Genomic DNA, 16,756 nt, shown 5'->3' on the forward strand with positions numbered 1-16,756 from the left:
TAAATAAAACTCATCTTCTGAAAGTGCTTTGAGTTTTGTTCTTGATCTTTTTTGATGTCAGCAAACCAGTCTTGAACACTATTTAGTAATGCTAATTAAAAAAACAACAACACAACCTTAGGGATAGAGTTGCAGGACTAGTAATCCACACTTCCATAGACAATGGCTGTCATCTTGAAATGATTTGTTCATAAAATGGGTAAATAAAATGAGTTATTGGTTTAAGCCTCAAATTGATTTAATGTGGTTATTAGTACATAAGAACTACAGTATATTCAAACGAATCAATCAGTCAGAAGAGAAGTGGAAAGAGTCTTTTAGTCCCATTTAATGATGGGAGGGTGTTTCTGGCCTCCGGAGGACCTGAGGGGGGGGGGAGTTTTCACCCTTCCCAGGTTCCTAGAAAGCTTCTGGAGGCTCGACTACTGTAACGCTCTCTACATGGGGCTACCTTTGAAAAGTGTTCGGAAACTTCAGATCGTGCAGAATGCAGCTGCGAGAGCAATCATGGGCTTTCCCAAATATGCCCATGTCACACCAACACTCCGCAGTCTGCACTGGTTGCCGATCAGTTTCCGGTCACAATTCAAAGTGTTGGTTATGACCTATAAAGCCCTTCATGGCACCGGACCAGATTATCTCAGGGACTGCCTTCTGCTGCACGAATCCCAGCGACCAGTTAGGTCCCACAGAGTTGGCCTTCTCCAGGCCCCGTCAACTAAACAATGCCGCTTGGCGGGACCCAGGGGAAGAGCCTTCTCTGTGGCGGCCCCGGCCCTCTGGAACCAACTCCCCCCAGAGATTAGAATTGCCCCCACCCTCCTTGCCTTTCATAAGCTACTTAAAACCCACCTCTACCGTCAGGCATGGGGGAACTGAGATACTCTTTCCCCCTAGGCCTTTACAATTTTATGCATGGTATGTCTGTATGTATGTTTGGTTTTTACTTTAATGGGTTTTTAATTGTTTTTACTATTGGATTATTGTGTATACTGTTCTATTATTGTTGTTAGCCGCCCCGAGTCTCCGGAGAGGGGCGGCATACAAATCCAATCAATCAATCAATCAATCAATCAATCAAATCAAAAAATGGGAAATGGAGCATTTCCCGCCTCCAGAGCATCTCTTGGGGGAGAAGGCCGTTTTCACCCCCCTGGTTCCTATTAAGCCTCTGGAGCCTGGGGAGGGTGAAAAACCCACTGTGCCATTGTGTTCCAAAAGTGGGGGATTGCAGAGGTGGGTGGGTTGGATATGCATGCATGGGGGGGGGGCACAACTGAATTATGGGTGTGGGCATGCATGCGTGCGGCCACCCGTGCTCCCCCCCACTTTTGGCACACAACAGCAAAAAGGTTAGCCCTCACTGCCCTATACCATTTCAGACAAGTGACTATTCAGTCTCTTTTTTAAAAATTCCAGTAAAATGTTAGTGTCACCTGGCTCAAAAAATTGTATAGCAATTTAGACTGCAAAGGCCATCATTACACAGCTCCATATGAAGCATAGATTACTTTGGAAAGGTCCTGAAAATTAAAGTGGATGACCATGACTTCACCACAAGTGTTTTCACAAAATGATGCTAAGTGCTGGATGGGAAGGCGGTGCACTTTTCTCACAAAAGAGTTTTTTCTTTGCTTTTGTTTTTCAAGTTGACGTTTACGACATCCAGGAAAGAAGCAAACCACCCAGGAAAACATTTTCAGATTACACTAATAAACCAGGAGAAAAATCAAAATCAAAATTGGCAAAGCATATTTAATTTTATCTGTATTATGTTCTTAACATCACAGAGTATTTTTTTTTCTTGTGAGTATATTCATTTGATCGGCAGGAATTCCATAGTGTTTCAGTAAATTTAAAGAGGATCCTGTAAGTTCATATTCTTTATTCCAATGTTTCCCAACCTTGGCAACTTGAAGATATTTGGACTTCAACTCCCAGAATTCTGGGAGTTGAAGTCCAAATATCTTCAAGTTGCCAAGGTTGGGAAACACTGCTTTATTCAGACTTGCAGACATCCCTATCAGGCGGGGGTTCCAATTTAAATTGCTTGTTTGGATTTTGATTTGAAAATTGCCGAAATCTCACGCACGCGCACATTCTCTTGTGACATTTTGCTTCCTGTTCATGCGCAGAAGCCAAACCTCACCGTGACGCACCCACCCGCCGGTCACTGAAGCTGCGCACGCAGTTCCATTTCTGCTACCCGCCCATTCCGGTAGCAACCCGATACTGATCCCTATCCTGTAAGAAACGGTGGTTTTTACTAAAATAACAAGGATTATACAGTAATAGCAAGTTCTGAAAACATATTGAGAAGCTTAACTTCATAAGGAGTTAGGTAAGCTTTGTTCATAACTATAAAGGTTCCCCTCACACATACAGTACATGCTAGTCGTTCCTGACTCTAGAGAGCGGTGCCCATCTTCGTTTCAAAGCTGAAGAGCCAGCGCTGTCTGATGACGATTCTGTGGTGATGTGGCTGGCATGACTCATTTTTGCTGCCAGGCATGGGGAAATTAACACCTCTCCCCAATTGTCAAGGGTTGGCGTATGGTTTGATTGGATTGTGTGATTATTTTATTATAAGGGTTTTAAATTGTATTTTTTAAAATTGGATTTGTACACTGTTTATGTTGTTGTGAGCCGCCCCGAGTCTTTGGAGAGGGGCGGTATACAAATCTAATACATTATTATTATTATTATTATTATTATTATTATTATTATTATTATTATTATTATTACTGAAACATAGAAGACTGACGACAGAAAAAGACCTCATGATCCATCTAGTCTGCCCTTATACTATTTTTTGCATTTTATCTTAGGATGGATATATGTTTATCCCAGGCATGTTTATACCGTGTTTCCCCGATAGTAAGACACCCCCGATTGTAAGACATATGGGGGTCGGCTAATATAAGCCGTACCCCGAAAGTAAGACATATGTCTTACTTTCGGGGAAACACGGGGGTATTGCGGGGGGGGGGGAGCCGTTCCCGGAGGGCTCTTCTTGCCCGGGGTTTTCTTACGCGCCTTGCCCGCCGCCGCGCCCCGACCTTTGCCCGGGGAGCCCTGCTCGCCGGCCGAGCCTTGCGCGGGGCTGTGGCGTGGAGCGGCCGGCGAGCGGCAGCGGTCCATTTTCAGGCTACCCAGGATCTCCGCCTCAGGGAGGTCTTCGGCATCGCTCAGCGAGCCTGTGGACATGGCCTTGGGACGGCGGGGGCAGGGAAAGGGAGTCGTCCCGCCGCCCGGGGACCCCCGCTAAGCCTTCTGCGCCTGACTCGGCGAGGCGAGAGGGAAGAAGGAGAAGCGCAAGTGGATGCGGAGCGCCTGGGAGGAGAAGGAGGAGACGACTTCACCGAACTCCCCCCCCTCCCTTCACTCCGAAAGCAGCCGCCGCGGCCTGTCCCTTTAAAAGGTACTTCGACGCTGCCCGCCGTCAGGCCCTGTGCAAAGGCAGCCAGCCGAAGGAAAAAGGACTCGCCTCTCCTCAAGCTGAAGCCGGGTGGTGGGGCGCGGGGAGCGACGAAGAAAGAGAGGCAGTCGTCGAGGAAGAAGCGGTTAAAGTTCGTTAAGGGGCCTCGGAAGGAGGGGGAACGGGTAGAGCAAGCGAAAGGGTGAGACCGCAGTGGAAACCTGCGGGAGCGAGCGGGGCCGGGAAGGGGGGAAGGTGTCGGAGTTGTCCCCTCAGAAAGGCAGGAGGTGGGCGCACAGACCGATCTCCGCGGCTTGTTTTGTTAGCAACTGGAACTTAGAGGGATTCTGGGGTCTTACGAAAGCGGCGTCGGTTGCGCCCCCTTGCCCTGAAGCGAACTTTTTTCTTTGAAGCCTGGGTAGCCCAGTACTGCTCCATCTCTCCAGTTGTTCTTTGTATTCCCTCCCGCCGCCGCCTTTTGCTGGTCCATGCTGAGAAATGAGTTTACCTCACGAGTCTCGCTCGGTTGCCTTTCCCCATGGCCGTTAAATTTCTCATCCTCCCTCAGGCGCTAGACCCTATTTAGCGAGGTGAAGCAGGCGCGCGGGTGTGGAGGGGAGGGAGGAATATCGAGGGTAGTTGGTTCCAAAGGGCCAGGGCAGAACAGAGAAGGCCCTCTCCCGCTGGCCTGCCAACCTGCACTTGCTTAGTTGACGGGACTTGGATAAGGCCAACCCCGTGTGATCTGATTGGTCTCTGGGAGGTATGTGGCAGGATATGGTCCCGTAAGTAGTCTTATGTGGGTACCATGCATGCTTCCCTCAAACATGAGTGGGATAGGAAGCACCTGGAAGAAAATAGTTGAAAATGTCTGAAGGTTTCATAGTCCTCCATAATAGAGAAGGTATTCCTTGAAATACCGAATTACCAGCTAAGATATCATTTTGTTTTATCCATTGTATCCAGTTTCATGCTGAAGGGCTTATCCATAAATTGAAAGTGACTACATAACTTCTCATTTAAACTCATAATAAAACTGGATCTCTGGTACATAACTTAAAATTGCTGTAGAAAACTATGTGGCAGAGTAGAATCAGGAAAAATATATTGATCAAACAAATATAAAACAATGAGCTTTGATGATTTTTCTTAATATAGGGCTATAAAAGTTTACTATTCCATCAAAATTAAAATTCTGTTTGAATGTAATTAAAATTATAGAACATGTTGCTATTGCTGTAATCAACTTGGAATTAATATTTGAAATTTGTTTACTCATAATTTTAATATTGTTGCAGGCTTATTTATATATATATGTGAATGTGTGTGTGAGTGTGTGTGTGTGTATTATAAGGAAATATTACATTTTGGCCAGAAATGAGTATACAGTGATCCCCCGATCGTTGCGAGGGTTCCGTTCCAGGACCCCCCGCAACGAGCGGGTTTTCGCGAAGTAGCGCTGCGGAAGTAAAAACACCATCTGCGCATGCGCAGATGGTGTTTTTACTTCCCAGCAGCGAGGAGCCGAAGATTGGGGTTTCCCCGCCGCCCACGCAAACTCCTCGTTGATGCCGCGCCCGCCGCTGGCCCGCCCTGAAAGGGAAAGCCCGGCTCCGATCCCCCCAGGCCGGCTCCGATCCCCCAGGCCGGCTCCGATCGTTTTAAAACAGGCGCGCCGTTCTCCGCTGACTCCTGGCGAACTTCCCGGGCGAAGGGCGGGCGAGCGGGTGCTGGGGGGGGCCTTCGCCCTCCCGCCAGCAAGAGGGGGAAGACCCAGGGAAGCCGCCCAGCAGCTGATCTGCCCGGCGCCATCTACGCATGCGTGCCCATAGAAAAAAAGGGCACGCATGCGCAGATGGTGTTTTGACTTCCGGGTTCAAAAATCGCAAATTACCCTGTTCGCAATGGTCGGGGACGCAATAACTGGGGGATCACTGTATTTTATTTATGTAAAATAGGCAAGCAGTACATACTTTCTTTTGCTTTTTAGTTTTTTGAAGAATGTTTAGAACTAAATAACATTAGGAGAAACTGATGGATAACTCTATGGCTCAGTGAATATGGAAAAAGTTACATTCTGTATACTGAAATAAAGTCTCTCTCTATAATATGCTAGTAGGATCCCTGTAGAAGTTGTGGTAACATTTGTTGGCAAAGATATGCAAAAACGGTAGAAATCCACAACAGGTCAATTTTTTTTTAAACCGAACTATGTGACACGCTTGGGGTTTTTTTGTATATTATGTTTGGGAAGTGATTCTAAAGATAGCATTTGTTATTTCATGTTTACTAATGTATTTATACAACCCTTGCCCGGGACAATATAAGACATACCCCGAAAGTAAGACATAGTGGGGCTTTTGGGGATAAAAAGAAAGTAAGACACTGCCTTACTTTCGGGGAAACACGGTATTCAGTTACTGTGGATTTATCAACCACGTCTGCTGGAAGTTTGTTCCAAGGATCTACTACTCTTTCAGTAAAATAATATTTTCTCATGTTGCTTTTGATCTTTCCCCCAACTAACCTCAGATTGTGCCCCCTTGTTCTTGTGTTCACTTTCCTATTAAAAACACTTCCCTCCTTATTTAACCCTTTGACATATTTAAATGTTTCGATCATGTTCCCCCTTTTCCTTCTGTCCTCCAGACTATACAGATTGAGTTCATTAAGTCTTTCCTGATACGTTTTATGCTTAAGACCTTCCACCATTCTTGTAGCCCGTCTTTGGACCCGTTCAATTTTGTCAATATCTTTTTGTAGGTGAGGTCTCCAGTTATTATTATGACTAAATGCCAAGGGCGCATGGAATGCTGTTACCTTCCCACCAAAGGTGGTCCCTATTTTTCTACTTGCATTTTTACATGCTTTCGAACTGCTAGGTTGGCAGAAGCTGGGACAAGTAACAGGAGCTCACTCCATTACATGGCGCTAGGGATTTGAACCATTGCCTGATCAACAACCTTTCTGATCAACAAGTTCAGCATCTTAGCCACTGAGTCTTCCTGATCATACCATAACCATATCAAGATTTAAATGCATATTTAATTATTCATTGAAGGTTACTGTTCCGTTTTTCAGTTGAAAGTTGATGGTTTATAAAAGTTAATATTTGCAATTCAGAAAGTACAGCACACTTACCGTTGTGGTGTTCCCTTCAGTAGTTTCTGTAACTGCAAACACAAAAAATGAGAATAAAATGTTAGATATATTTAAATCCAGTAAAGAAACTGAGGTCATGAAGAACCTTTTTACAATTGCTGTAACCTAGTAATAAATGTAGTATTAGAATGAATATGATATTTGAAGAAGTGAATATGAAACCCAATACTCAGCATTTGTTCAAATATATCCTCTAATATTACTCCACAAAAGTCTCAGAGAGGGCAATTAAAACAAATTCAATTTATATCAAAGGAGGAAAAAATCTGCCTATTTTCCAGATTACTGAAACATTATAGATACAAGTATAATGCAGTAATCATCAGCAATAATTATGTGAAAATAATCTGAACCGATTAGCCTGTCAAATACTTTCAGGATGAAAATAATAGGTAGCATGTAATCGTCTAAATTTCTTGCCACATTCTGGGGAATGTAATCGTCTAAATTTCTCCCCACATTCTGGGGAATGTGGAGATGATCGTCTAACTAGGTGGAGCAATTTGTTATTCTGGGGAACTGAGAGAAATAAATAAGCTGAAATGTTTCTATGACACAAGTGATGGAAGGATCATCACAATGTACAATCTCTTGTCAAAGCTTTTTATTATGGCAGCAAAATTTACCTTATTTTTCGCCATCTCAGAAAATACTTCCTAATAGTTCACCACTTTTCATACTATAAATGATTCTTCCTTTACGATACATATTCACAAATAGTGAAAAACAATCATTAATAGACGCAGAGCACACATAAAATGGATTAACCACCCAGCTTTTTCATGTATTAGACTTCAGGATCTGAAATTCATTCATTGACTAGAGCAAAATATACCTTCCCACTTTTGTAGGTGATTAAATCAGTCCCACAGAGTTGGCCTTCTCCAGGTCCCATCAGCCAGACAATGTCGCCTGGCGGGTCCCAGGGGAAGAGCCTTATCTGTGGCGGCCCCGGCCCTCTGGAATCAACTCCCCCCGGAGATCAGAACCGCCCCCATCCTCCTTGCCTTTCGTAAGTTACTGAAGACCCACCTATGTCATCAGGCATGAGGAAATTGAGCTCCTGGGTTTATATTATTTATGTATGGTATGTGTTGTATGGTTTTAATAATGGGTTTTTAGATTTTTTAAAAAATGTATTAGATTTGTTTACATTGTTATTGTTGTGAGCCCCTCCAAGACTTTGGAGAGGGGCGGCATACAAATCTTATAAATTAAATTAAATTAAACAGATTCATACATCATACATTCAGTCAACGGGCGAGCCAAGATATTAAAATTACAGTGGCCCCAAGCCTGCCGGCAGAGGTGGGTCTTTAGAACTTTATGGAAGGCAGGAAGAGTGGGGGCAGTAAGGATCTCTGGGAAGAACTCGTTCCATAGGGCCGGGGCCGCCACAGAGAAGGCTCTTCCCTTAGGCCTCACCAGACGACATTGTCTGGCTGATGGGACCTGGAGAAGGCCAACTCTGTGGGACCTGATTTAATCACCTACAAAAGTGGGAAGGTATATTTTGCTGTAGTCAATGAATGAATTTCAGATCCTGAAGTCTAATACATGAAAAAGCTGGGTGGTTAAGTGTAATCCATTTTATGTGTGCTTCATTTTGCCCTTGTCTAAGAGCTTCAAGTACCCAGAGTGTATATTCCTGTCTCTTTTAAAAAAGTTAACAGCTCAATTTCAGGAATGTTTCTTTGGAAAATCTCACTCTCTGCCCCAACTGCTGGTGGTCACCTCTTTGTCTGTTTCATGGTTGAAAAGAATTAAAGCCATTCATTATGGACTAAAAGGGAACAGCGAATCTTCTCCTGTATCCAGTGTTTGCCTTATGTGATGATGGCAGGGATTTCTTCTTGCCCTTGTTTTCAGCTAGGATGATGGACAATCGTTTCCCCTAACAGATTCTTTTCTCTGTAAGTTTTGTCCACAGTCTACTTCTATATTGACTGAGGGTCTTGATGTTCCCTGAACTTGATTGTTTTCTTGCAGACATTTTCATTTCCCCAAACCTGTGTCGGTTTTATTATGAACACAGCAATTACACTTTGTGATGTGATTAGAGTCAGCAAAGAATTTGGTTCCTACTATCATATATGGTGGCGTTGCGAGAAAGTTAAAATTTATTGGGAAAGAATTCAGAAATGGCTAGAAGAAATATTAGAAAAGAAAACAGGAAACCCAGACCTTTTTTTATTGGCAATAGCCCGGGAGAAGTTCGGAAAGAATAAAATGTATTTGATTTTACACATAATGACAGCAGCGAGAATAGTTTTCGCGCAATTTTGGAAAAATGAAAATATACCTACAGAGGGAACGTAAATGAAAAAATAACACTGCGCAGATAAATTATCATTTGAATTCAAAAATAAAAGTGACTCAGAATACTACAAATGTTGGAATAGGTTCTATTGCTGGCTGGAAAAAAGGAAAATGTAAAGATTTATAGTAAAAAAAAGAGAAAGGTTAGAAACTGGAGAGTTAAAGTAAGAGGATCGATGACAAAAGGGAAAGAAAGAAAAAGAGTTACTAGAGTAAACAATGTATAGAAACAATGAATGGTATGTAAATAATAGCTAAGTAATAGAGAACAAGTGCAACAAGAAATGTAACACAGATATGTCACACAACATATTGTTTTTAAATGTTTTAGTGTTTGTTACGTATGTTTATAAACAAAGATTTGTTTTCTAAGAAAGAAAGAAAGAAAGAAAGAAAGAAAGAAAGAAAGAAAGTAAAGTAGCACTGTTCAAAGATACAAAAATGTCTGCATAAAAGTGTGAACTCTGTCCACTTGATTATATGAAATTGAGAGGCTGGTATGTTGGGGAAACAAACATATTGACTCTAGGGAGAATACAATCTTAGAGACGGTAGGATAAAGAACAAATTGGATAGAAAATGAAATGGATACTGCAATAAGTCCATAAGACAGTTTTGATCACATAAAGAGCATGAATTCAATGGTAAAACAAAGGAGGATTAAATGGGTTGCGAAGAAGTGGGACATGGGATAAATTATTGTTAATTAGACGATGAGATCCTCAATCAAAACAAAACAACAAAATAAAAATGGGAGAAAGAGCCAAAGAGAACATATGAAATGTGTGGACATGCCAGAAGCAAAGATAATTCAGTTAAAAAGAAAGATATGGATAAGCACAGAGAATAGGGCTGTGTGATCTTGGTTTCTTTCTTTCTTTTTGTTTTGTCAACCCAAAGGAATATTAGATTACACAGATTACAGACCTACTCCATTCTTACACAGAAAAGCCGCCCTGAGTCCCATGAGATTGGGCGGCATAGAAGTCAAATAAATTAAATTAAAAACTAAAGTTGTACGGTGCAACATCATAATATTGAAAGAAAACACACAACACTAATATTTCTTCCTAAATACTTTAGAAACAAATGAAACATATTAAATCAATGGAAAATATATGGAACAAGAAAATGGGAAGCGAGCATCCTTTTGCTGAGTCAGATAATTAACCCTAGCATGTCTCTTCAATGGTAGCAGTTTTCTGGGTTCCAATAAATGTTTTTTTCAGCCTTAACCGGAAGAAGCAGGGATTAAATCTCTGTCTCTGTCTCTCTCTCTCTGTGTACATGCATGTGCACGCACACACACAAAAATCCATATGGTCTACTATTAAACAATTCCCCTCCCTTAAGAAAATCCTTAACAAAAATAGGGAAACCTAAAGTTTTATCAGAATTTTAATGGATTATCTAGACATGCTTCTTAATCTTTTTCGCTCAGAACCCCTTCTAACTTTTAATATTTATAGAGGATTCCCAAAAAGCTTTGTTTGAAGGGGTTCTATTCATTGACATTTACCGTATTAAAAACTAAAATTGATGCATATATTGTCCATACATTCCGCACATTATTTGATGGGGTTTTGCTATTGTATTATTTTTCAACATTGTCGGACAAATAATTTTGATTTCTTGGACCTAATGAATTCTCGCACCACATCTTAATTAACACTGATCCGGACATTTGATACTACTTTAAGACTACTTATTTATTCCACGTTCTTATTATGGCAGTTTCCCCCAGTTTAGACACACTGGTTTTCCGCCCACTACAATCCACATCCATGAGGACCAATCCAATGCACTATTATTTGCATCTATATTTACAGCTGAACTTTTTAAGTCCTCGATTGACGACCACAATTGAGCCCAATATTTCTGTTACTAAGTGAAACATTTGTTAAGTGAGTTTTGCCTCATTTTCTGACATTTCTTGCCACAGTTGTTAAGTAAATAACGTGGGTTGTTAAGTGATTCAGTTTCCCCATTGACTCTGCTTGATATGATCTTGGAACATTGCAATTGTCATAAATATGAGAGTTGCCAAGCATCTGAATTTTGATCAAGTGACTGTGGGAATGCCGCAACGGTTGTTAAGTTTGAACAACAACCAGAAGTCACTTTCATTGCAATCCCAACAATTGAATAAAATACTCACAGGCCCAGAGGAAAAAATTATATCTAAAATATACAATTATTTGCTAGAATTCGACAAACATGAAACATAGAAACATAGAAGTCTGATGGCAGAAAAAGATCTCATGGTCCATCTAGTTTGCCCTTATACTATTTCCTGTATTTTATCTTAGGATGGATCTATGTTTATCCCAGGCATGTTTAAATTCAGTTACTGTGGATTTATCTGCCACGTCTGCTGGAAGTTTGTTCCAAGGATCTACTACTCTTTCAGTAAAATAATATTTTCTCATGTTGCCTTTGATCATTCCCCCAACTAACTTCAGATTGTGTCCCCTTGTTCTTGTGTTCACTTTCCTATTAAAAACACTTCCCTCCTGGACCTTATTTAACCCTTTAACATATTTAAATGTTTCAATCATGTTCCCCCTTTTCCTTCTGTCCTCCAGACTATACAGATTGAGTTCGTTAAGTCTTTCCTGATACGTTTTATGCTTAAGACCTTCTACCATTCTTGTAGCCCGTCGTTGGACCCGTTCAATTTTGTCAATATCTTTTTGTACAATTAAGACATTGTAAAAGGACCGATGACTGCACGGCCAAAAAACATCAGATATAAAATATACCTGGCGGACTGGGAGAAAATTTGGACTAGGAATATTAAATTAACAAGATCAACAGCATATAAATAAGACAATTATAAAATATTCTATTGGTAGCACTTGCACCCAACAAGATTGGCAAAAATATACCCAAATTCTAATCTGACCTGTTGGAAATGTAAAATAGAGCAAGGGACCTTCTTTCATACATGGTGGAAGTGTCCTGAAGCTAAACGGTATTGGAGGAAAATACATACCCGTAAGTCTATTTTCACTTATGCAGGAAATGACAGGAACAATGATAAGAGTATACACCTGAGTTCTTCTTACTAGGAATTCTTATGAAATAATACCCCCAAAACATTAAATATCTAATTTTACATACTGGGACAGCAGCAAAGATCACATATGTGTAACAATGGAAAGACTCTCAGACACTTTTGGAGAAGGAAATTATTATTATTTTTAAATGACTGTGCCAAGATGGACAGACTAACTATGGAACTAAATGGATAAAAAGATTCTGAATACCATAATATATGGATTAAATGGAATGAATGGATAAACAAAAAAAAGATGACAAGACAATGTAGGATGGGAACGTAAGAATAGACGACAAGGAAAAGTAATGTATAATGTATAAGAGTGGTTCTCAATCTGGGGGTCGGGACGCCTTTGGGGGTTGAACGACTGTTTCACAGGGGTCGCCTAAGACCACGGGAAAAGATAAATTTCCCATGGTGTTTAGGAACTAAAGCTTCTATTCTGGTACCTTGGAACATATTTTTACAATCTGACCAATTTACAGTAGGTGTGTCCCTCTGACCTTCCTGCCAATCATCTTAAAGCTCTGTTGGGAGAATTGGGGCTAGACTTATGGTTGGGGGTCATCACAACATGAGGAACTGTATTAAGGGGTTGTGGCATTAGAAAGGTTGAGAACCACTGTATAAACTATATATGTATTAATATTAATGTATATATATATATATACTGCTCAAAAAAATAAAGATAACACTCAAATAACACATCCTAGATCTGAATGAATGAAATACAGTATTCTCATTGAATACTTTGTTCTGTACAAAGTTGAATGTGCACAACAGCATGTGAAATTGATTGTCAATCAGTGTTGCTTCCTAAGTGGACAGTTTGATTCCATAGAAGTTTGATTTATTTGGAGTTATCTTGTGTTTCTTAAATGTTCCCTTTATTTTGCTGAGCAGTGTATATGGATGTGTATCTGCTTAGAAATATTAAGATGTGGTTCTTCTTGATTATTTAACCGCCTCGTCATCATGTCCATCTCAGCACATTCAATAATTTTCTAAATTACCTCCTCTTCTTTAGGAGTATCCGTTTCTTTCCATCTTTGTGCAAAAACAATCCTGGCCGCTACCAAAATATGAGTTATTAAATAATAAATTTCTTTTTTATATTTACAATTTGTAATACCTAGTAAAAAAAATTCTGGAGTTTTCTTTATTTCTTGTGAGGTGACTTCTCTAAACCATCTTTCTACTTTGTTCCAGTAGAGTTTAGCTTTTTTGCAAGTCCACCATTGATGATAGTAAGAGCCAGTTTCTTTTTTACATTTCCAACAATTTGCGGATGTATTTGGGAACATTTTTGAAAGTCTATTAGGGGGTAGATGTCATCTATAAAACATCTTAATCTGATTCTCTTTCCCATGTATCTAAATCTATTTCTTTTTTCAAAATTCCTACACCAACATATCATGTTATCTTTTAAAATCAAACCAACAGTTTTTGAACTAATCAAATATTTATATGCTTTCCCAATCAATTTTCCTTGATTTTTAATTAGTAATTTCCCTAAAACATTATTCCCTTTTCTAAATATATACATTCTTGCATTCTTTTGATATGTGGACTGAATCTGGGCATATTGCCACTATTGTTACTCCAACTTCCTGTAATTCTTGTCTAGTTTTCAATTTCATTTGATCATCTATTAAATCCTTATACTGTATTTCCATAACTTGCCTTCTTGTGATAAATTAGATTTTAAAATGAGAATTTTATAAAACCTGGGAGAGGGTTTATATCTGGTTGAACAAAAAAAATGTTTAATGATTTTAGAAAATATATATATTTCAATTTATTATTAGATTTGTCTACAAATAGAGAAATGTAACAAGTATTTTTTATAATTCTCTGAATTGATCTAAACAATAATAAGTTTTCCCTTTTTGTACTATGAAGACTTCTATTTTGGGGGGAGCGAATGTAGCTCCTTTTTATGTTATGTGTTGTGTCTGTAATGTTTGTCTTTTGAAAAAGAAAAAAAAAGGAAAAAAAAAGAAATATTAAGATGTGGGAAATATGAAAATCAATTTTAAAAAGTCACTTTCATCAGTGTCGTTGTAACTTCCAAGGGTCACTGAACTAACTGTTGTAGGTCGAGGACTACCTGTATTTTCAAGTGCATTTGCTACAACAGAGTGAATTCATCCACCATACAGACCCCGGAGGAGGAGAAAGGAGATAGTGAGGATACCCTATAGCTGTACCGGCATAGGAATTTTACAGATTTGTGCAATTGATATGGTAGTCTTGCCTTTCTCCCTTGCATTAGCCGTGCATCCCGGGGATTATGTGTACGTGCACCGACCCATCCATCTCCGGGCTATAACACCGTAAAAACTGCACAGAAACGGCACTTTTGTTTCAGCGGCATCCATCCACCTTGGAGAAAGGCGCCCGGACGCTCAACCACTCCGTCCTCGGTCAGCGCTGAACCCCGGACGTTGGTTTTGAAGCATTACGCGCGGGAAACAAACGTCGGCACTCACCCTGCCGGAGTCCGCGAAAGGGAGTCCTCATCCAGGAGCTACCCAAGGAGCGGGGCAGAAGAGCTGTAAACCTAGAAAGAAGTCCCACGGGAGCCGCCATCTTTAAAGTGCGGAGGCGCTTCCTCTTCCGCTTTCAGAGTCTCCGCTGATTGGAGCAAGGCGGTATCCCACTCCGCCCCTCCCGAACTCTCCCAGGTAGAAAAGCGCTGCTCACACTCGGCGGGAAGCCCTAAGGTCCCCCCTCCTGGTCTCCTTAGAGCAGAGATTTTCAACCTTGGCCACTTTAAGACTTATGGACTTCAACTCCCAGAGTTCCTCAGTTCGCATAGCCGTCCGTCAGATACTTAGCAAAGCTGGACTGAGGAACTCTGGGAGTTAAAGTCCACAAGTCTTAAAGAGGCCAAGGTTTCTCTTGCCTTAGAGGCAACTGGGTTTTTTGGTTTTCCTTTGAAGATGCTTTGCTTCTCATCCAAGAAGCTTCTTCCGCTCTTCTTCAGCTTCTTGGATTAAAACCGGAACGTCTTCAAGCAAAAACAAAGAAAGTCCAGTTGCCTCTTGGGGAGAAAAAAGCACCTTTTGGGACCAAGAATGAATGAATGAATGAATGGATGGCTGCAATTATTTTAAATTGAAATGTTTTTATATTGATCCATGTTTAGTTTTGTTGTCAGCTGCCCTGAGTCCCTAGGGAATTGGGTGGCATAGATAGATAGATAGATAGATAGATAGATAGATAGATAGATAGATAGATAGAATAAGTTAAAAAATAAAATAAATCTCCATAGACATTCGGTGGGAAGCTTTCCTTGGGGTTTGAACTATGTTTGTGGAAACAGCCTTTTCTGATACAACAGACCAGGATCTCATCCGTGAAATGCGAAATGCGTTTGCTCTAACAATGGGTTATGATTATGAATCCATTGGGTGTTTACGTATTAAAGAATCCTACTGTTTCCCTTATTGGAAGGAAGGATGGGGCGCCTGCGGATTTCGCTTCCTGCATATATGTTGTGGGTTTTTTTCCGCATGGATTTCAAATTTTTGTAAATACCAGCTCTTAAATTTAAATACTGATGCTGCTGTTTGTTAAGCATCAACAGTTTTAATTCTTAATGGCGCTAATTTTGTTTCCTCAGACACAATTTTGAGGAGGGATAGGAAAAAGCCACAGTTAGCAGATATTTAGACAGGCAAAGGAGAACTCAAAACTGTATTGGAATCCATCACAAAAAACTGCAAAAAAAAAGTACTTAGGCCTACATTTGTATGAAATTACTATTTCCAGCTTTGGAAAGATTGCTCTTTTTTTTCTCAATTGCAATATTTTCCCAACAAATCTGTCCAGTATTTTCAAGAATGCATTAGAAATACTATACAATCAACAATGTGGTTTTCAAATTGCACCATAGAAAACATGACCTATTGTGATCTACAGACTTCAATGATTGTATATTTGCAATGGCTGAATCAAACCGGATTGCTAGAATCAAGAAATAACCAAATCTAGACTTTTGAGTCTTATCAATGGATATGAGAATGAAAACAATTTACAAGATCCCAATAAAATGAAAATTTGAATAACTATTGTTGGAAAACAGTCACCCACCACTAAAAAAAATACTCCAAAAGCCAGGCAATACTTGATTTTAATGCTATGCCTACTGGATACAAGGTCAAGAAGGAAGACCTATTTCACAGGCAGAAACCTGGAAAAGCACCAGGCCCAGACAAGATAACTCCTTCTTGCTTAAAAGTCTGTGCTGACCAATTGGCCCCCATCTTCACCCAAATCTTCCACAAATCACTAGAGTTGTGCCATGTTCCTGCTTCATCCCAGTGCCGAAGAAGCCCTCCATCAAATAACTGAATGACTACAGACCAGTTGCTCTAACATCTTTAGTTATGAAAACCTTTGAAAGGTTAGTGATGTTCCACTTGAAAACCATCACAGATCCACTGTTAGACCCCTTGCAATTTGCATACCAAGCAAATAAATCAACCAACAGATGATGCTGTTAATATGGCTCTACACTACATCCTTCAACATCTTGAATCTCCAATGACCTACGCTAGGGTTCTTTTTGTAGACTTCAGTTCAGCATTTAACGCCATCATACTGGACGTTCTCTTAACCAAACTAAATCAGCTAGCAGTACCTGAACACACTTGTAAGTGGATCACAAGCTTCCTAAAAGACAGGTAGCAGCAGGTGAAGCTAGGAAAAATCACATCAGATACATGTACAATTAGCACAGCCCCCCCCCAAGGCCGTGTACTCTCACCACTTCTCTCTATACACTAATG

The 16,756-nt window shown here is 40.4% G+C and overlaps 1 protein-coding gene across 1 annotated transcript in view; it reads right to left on the reverse strand.

The window, feature by feature from the left end:
* The window catches only part of MRPS18A (mitochondrial ribosomal protein S18A), a 39,008-nt gene extending 24,404 nt beyond the window's left edge, over nucleotides 1-14,604 (reverse strand). Inside the window, exons 1-2 of the mRNA XM_070734199.1 lie at nucleotides 14,453-14,604; nucleotides 6,560-6,591 (exon numbers count right to left, since the gene is read on the reverse strand). Of these exons, the coding sequence (XP_070590300.1) occupies nucleotides 6,560-6,591; nucleotides 14,453-14,552 (132 nt within the window). The 5' untranslated portion in view covers nucleotides 14,553-14,604. The remainder of the gene's footprint in view (nucleotides 1-6,559; nucleotides 6,592-14,452) is intronic.
* Between the last annotated feature and the right edge of the window lie 2,152 nt (nucleotides 14,605-16,756).

The sequence above is a fragment of the Erythrolamprus reginae genome, chromosome 1, assembly GCF_031021105.1.
Source record: "Erythrolamprus reginae isolate rEryReg1 chromosome 1, rEryReg1.hap1, whole genome shotgun sequence".
Classification (NCBI taxonomy): domain Eukaryota; kingdom Metazoa; phylum Chordata; class Lepidosauria; order Squamata; family Dipsadidae; genus Erythrolamprus; species Erythrolamprus reginae.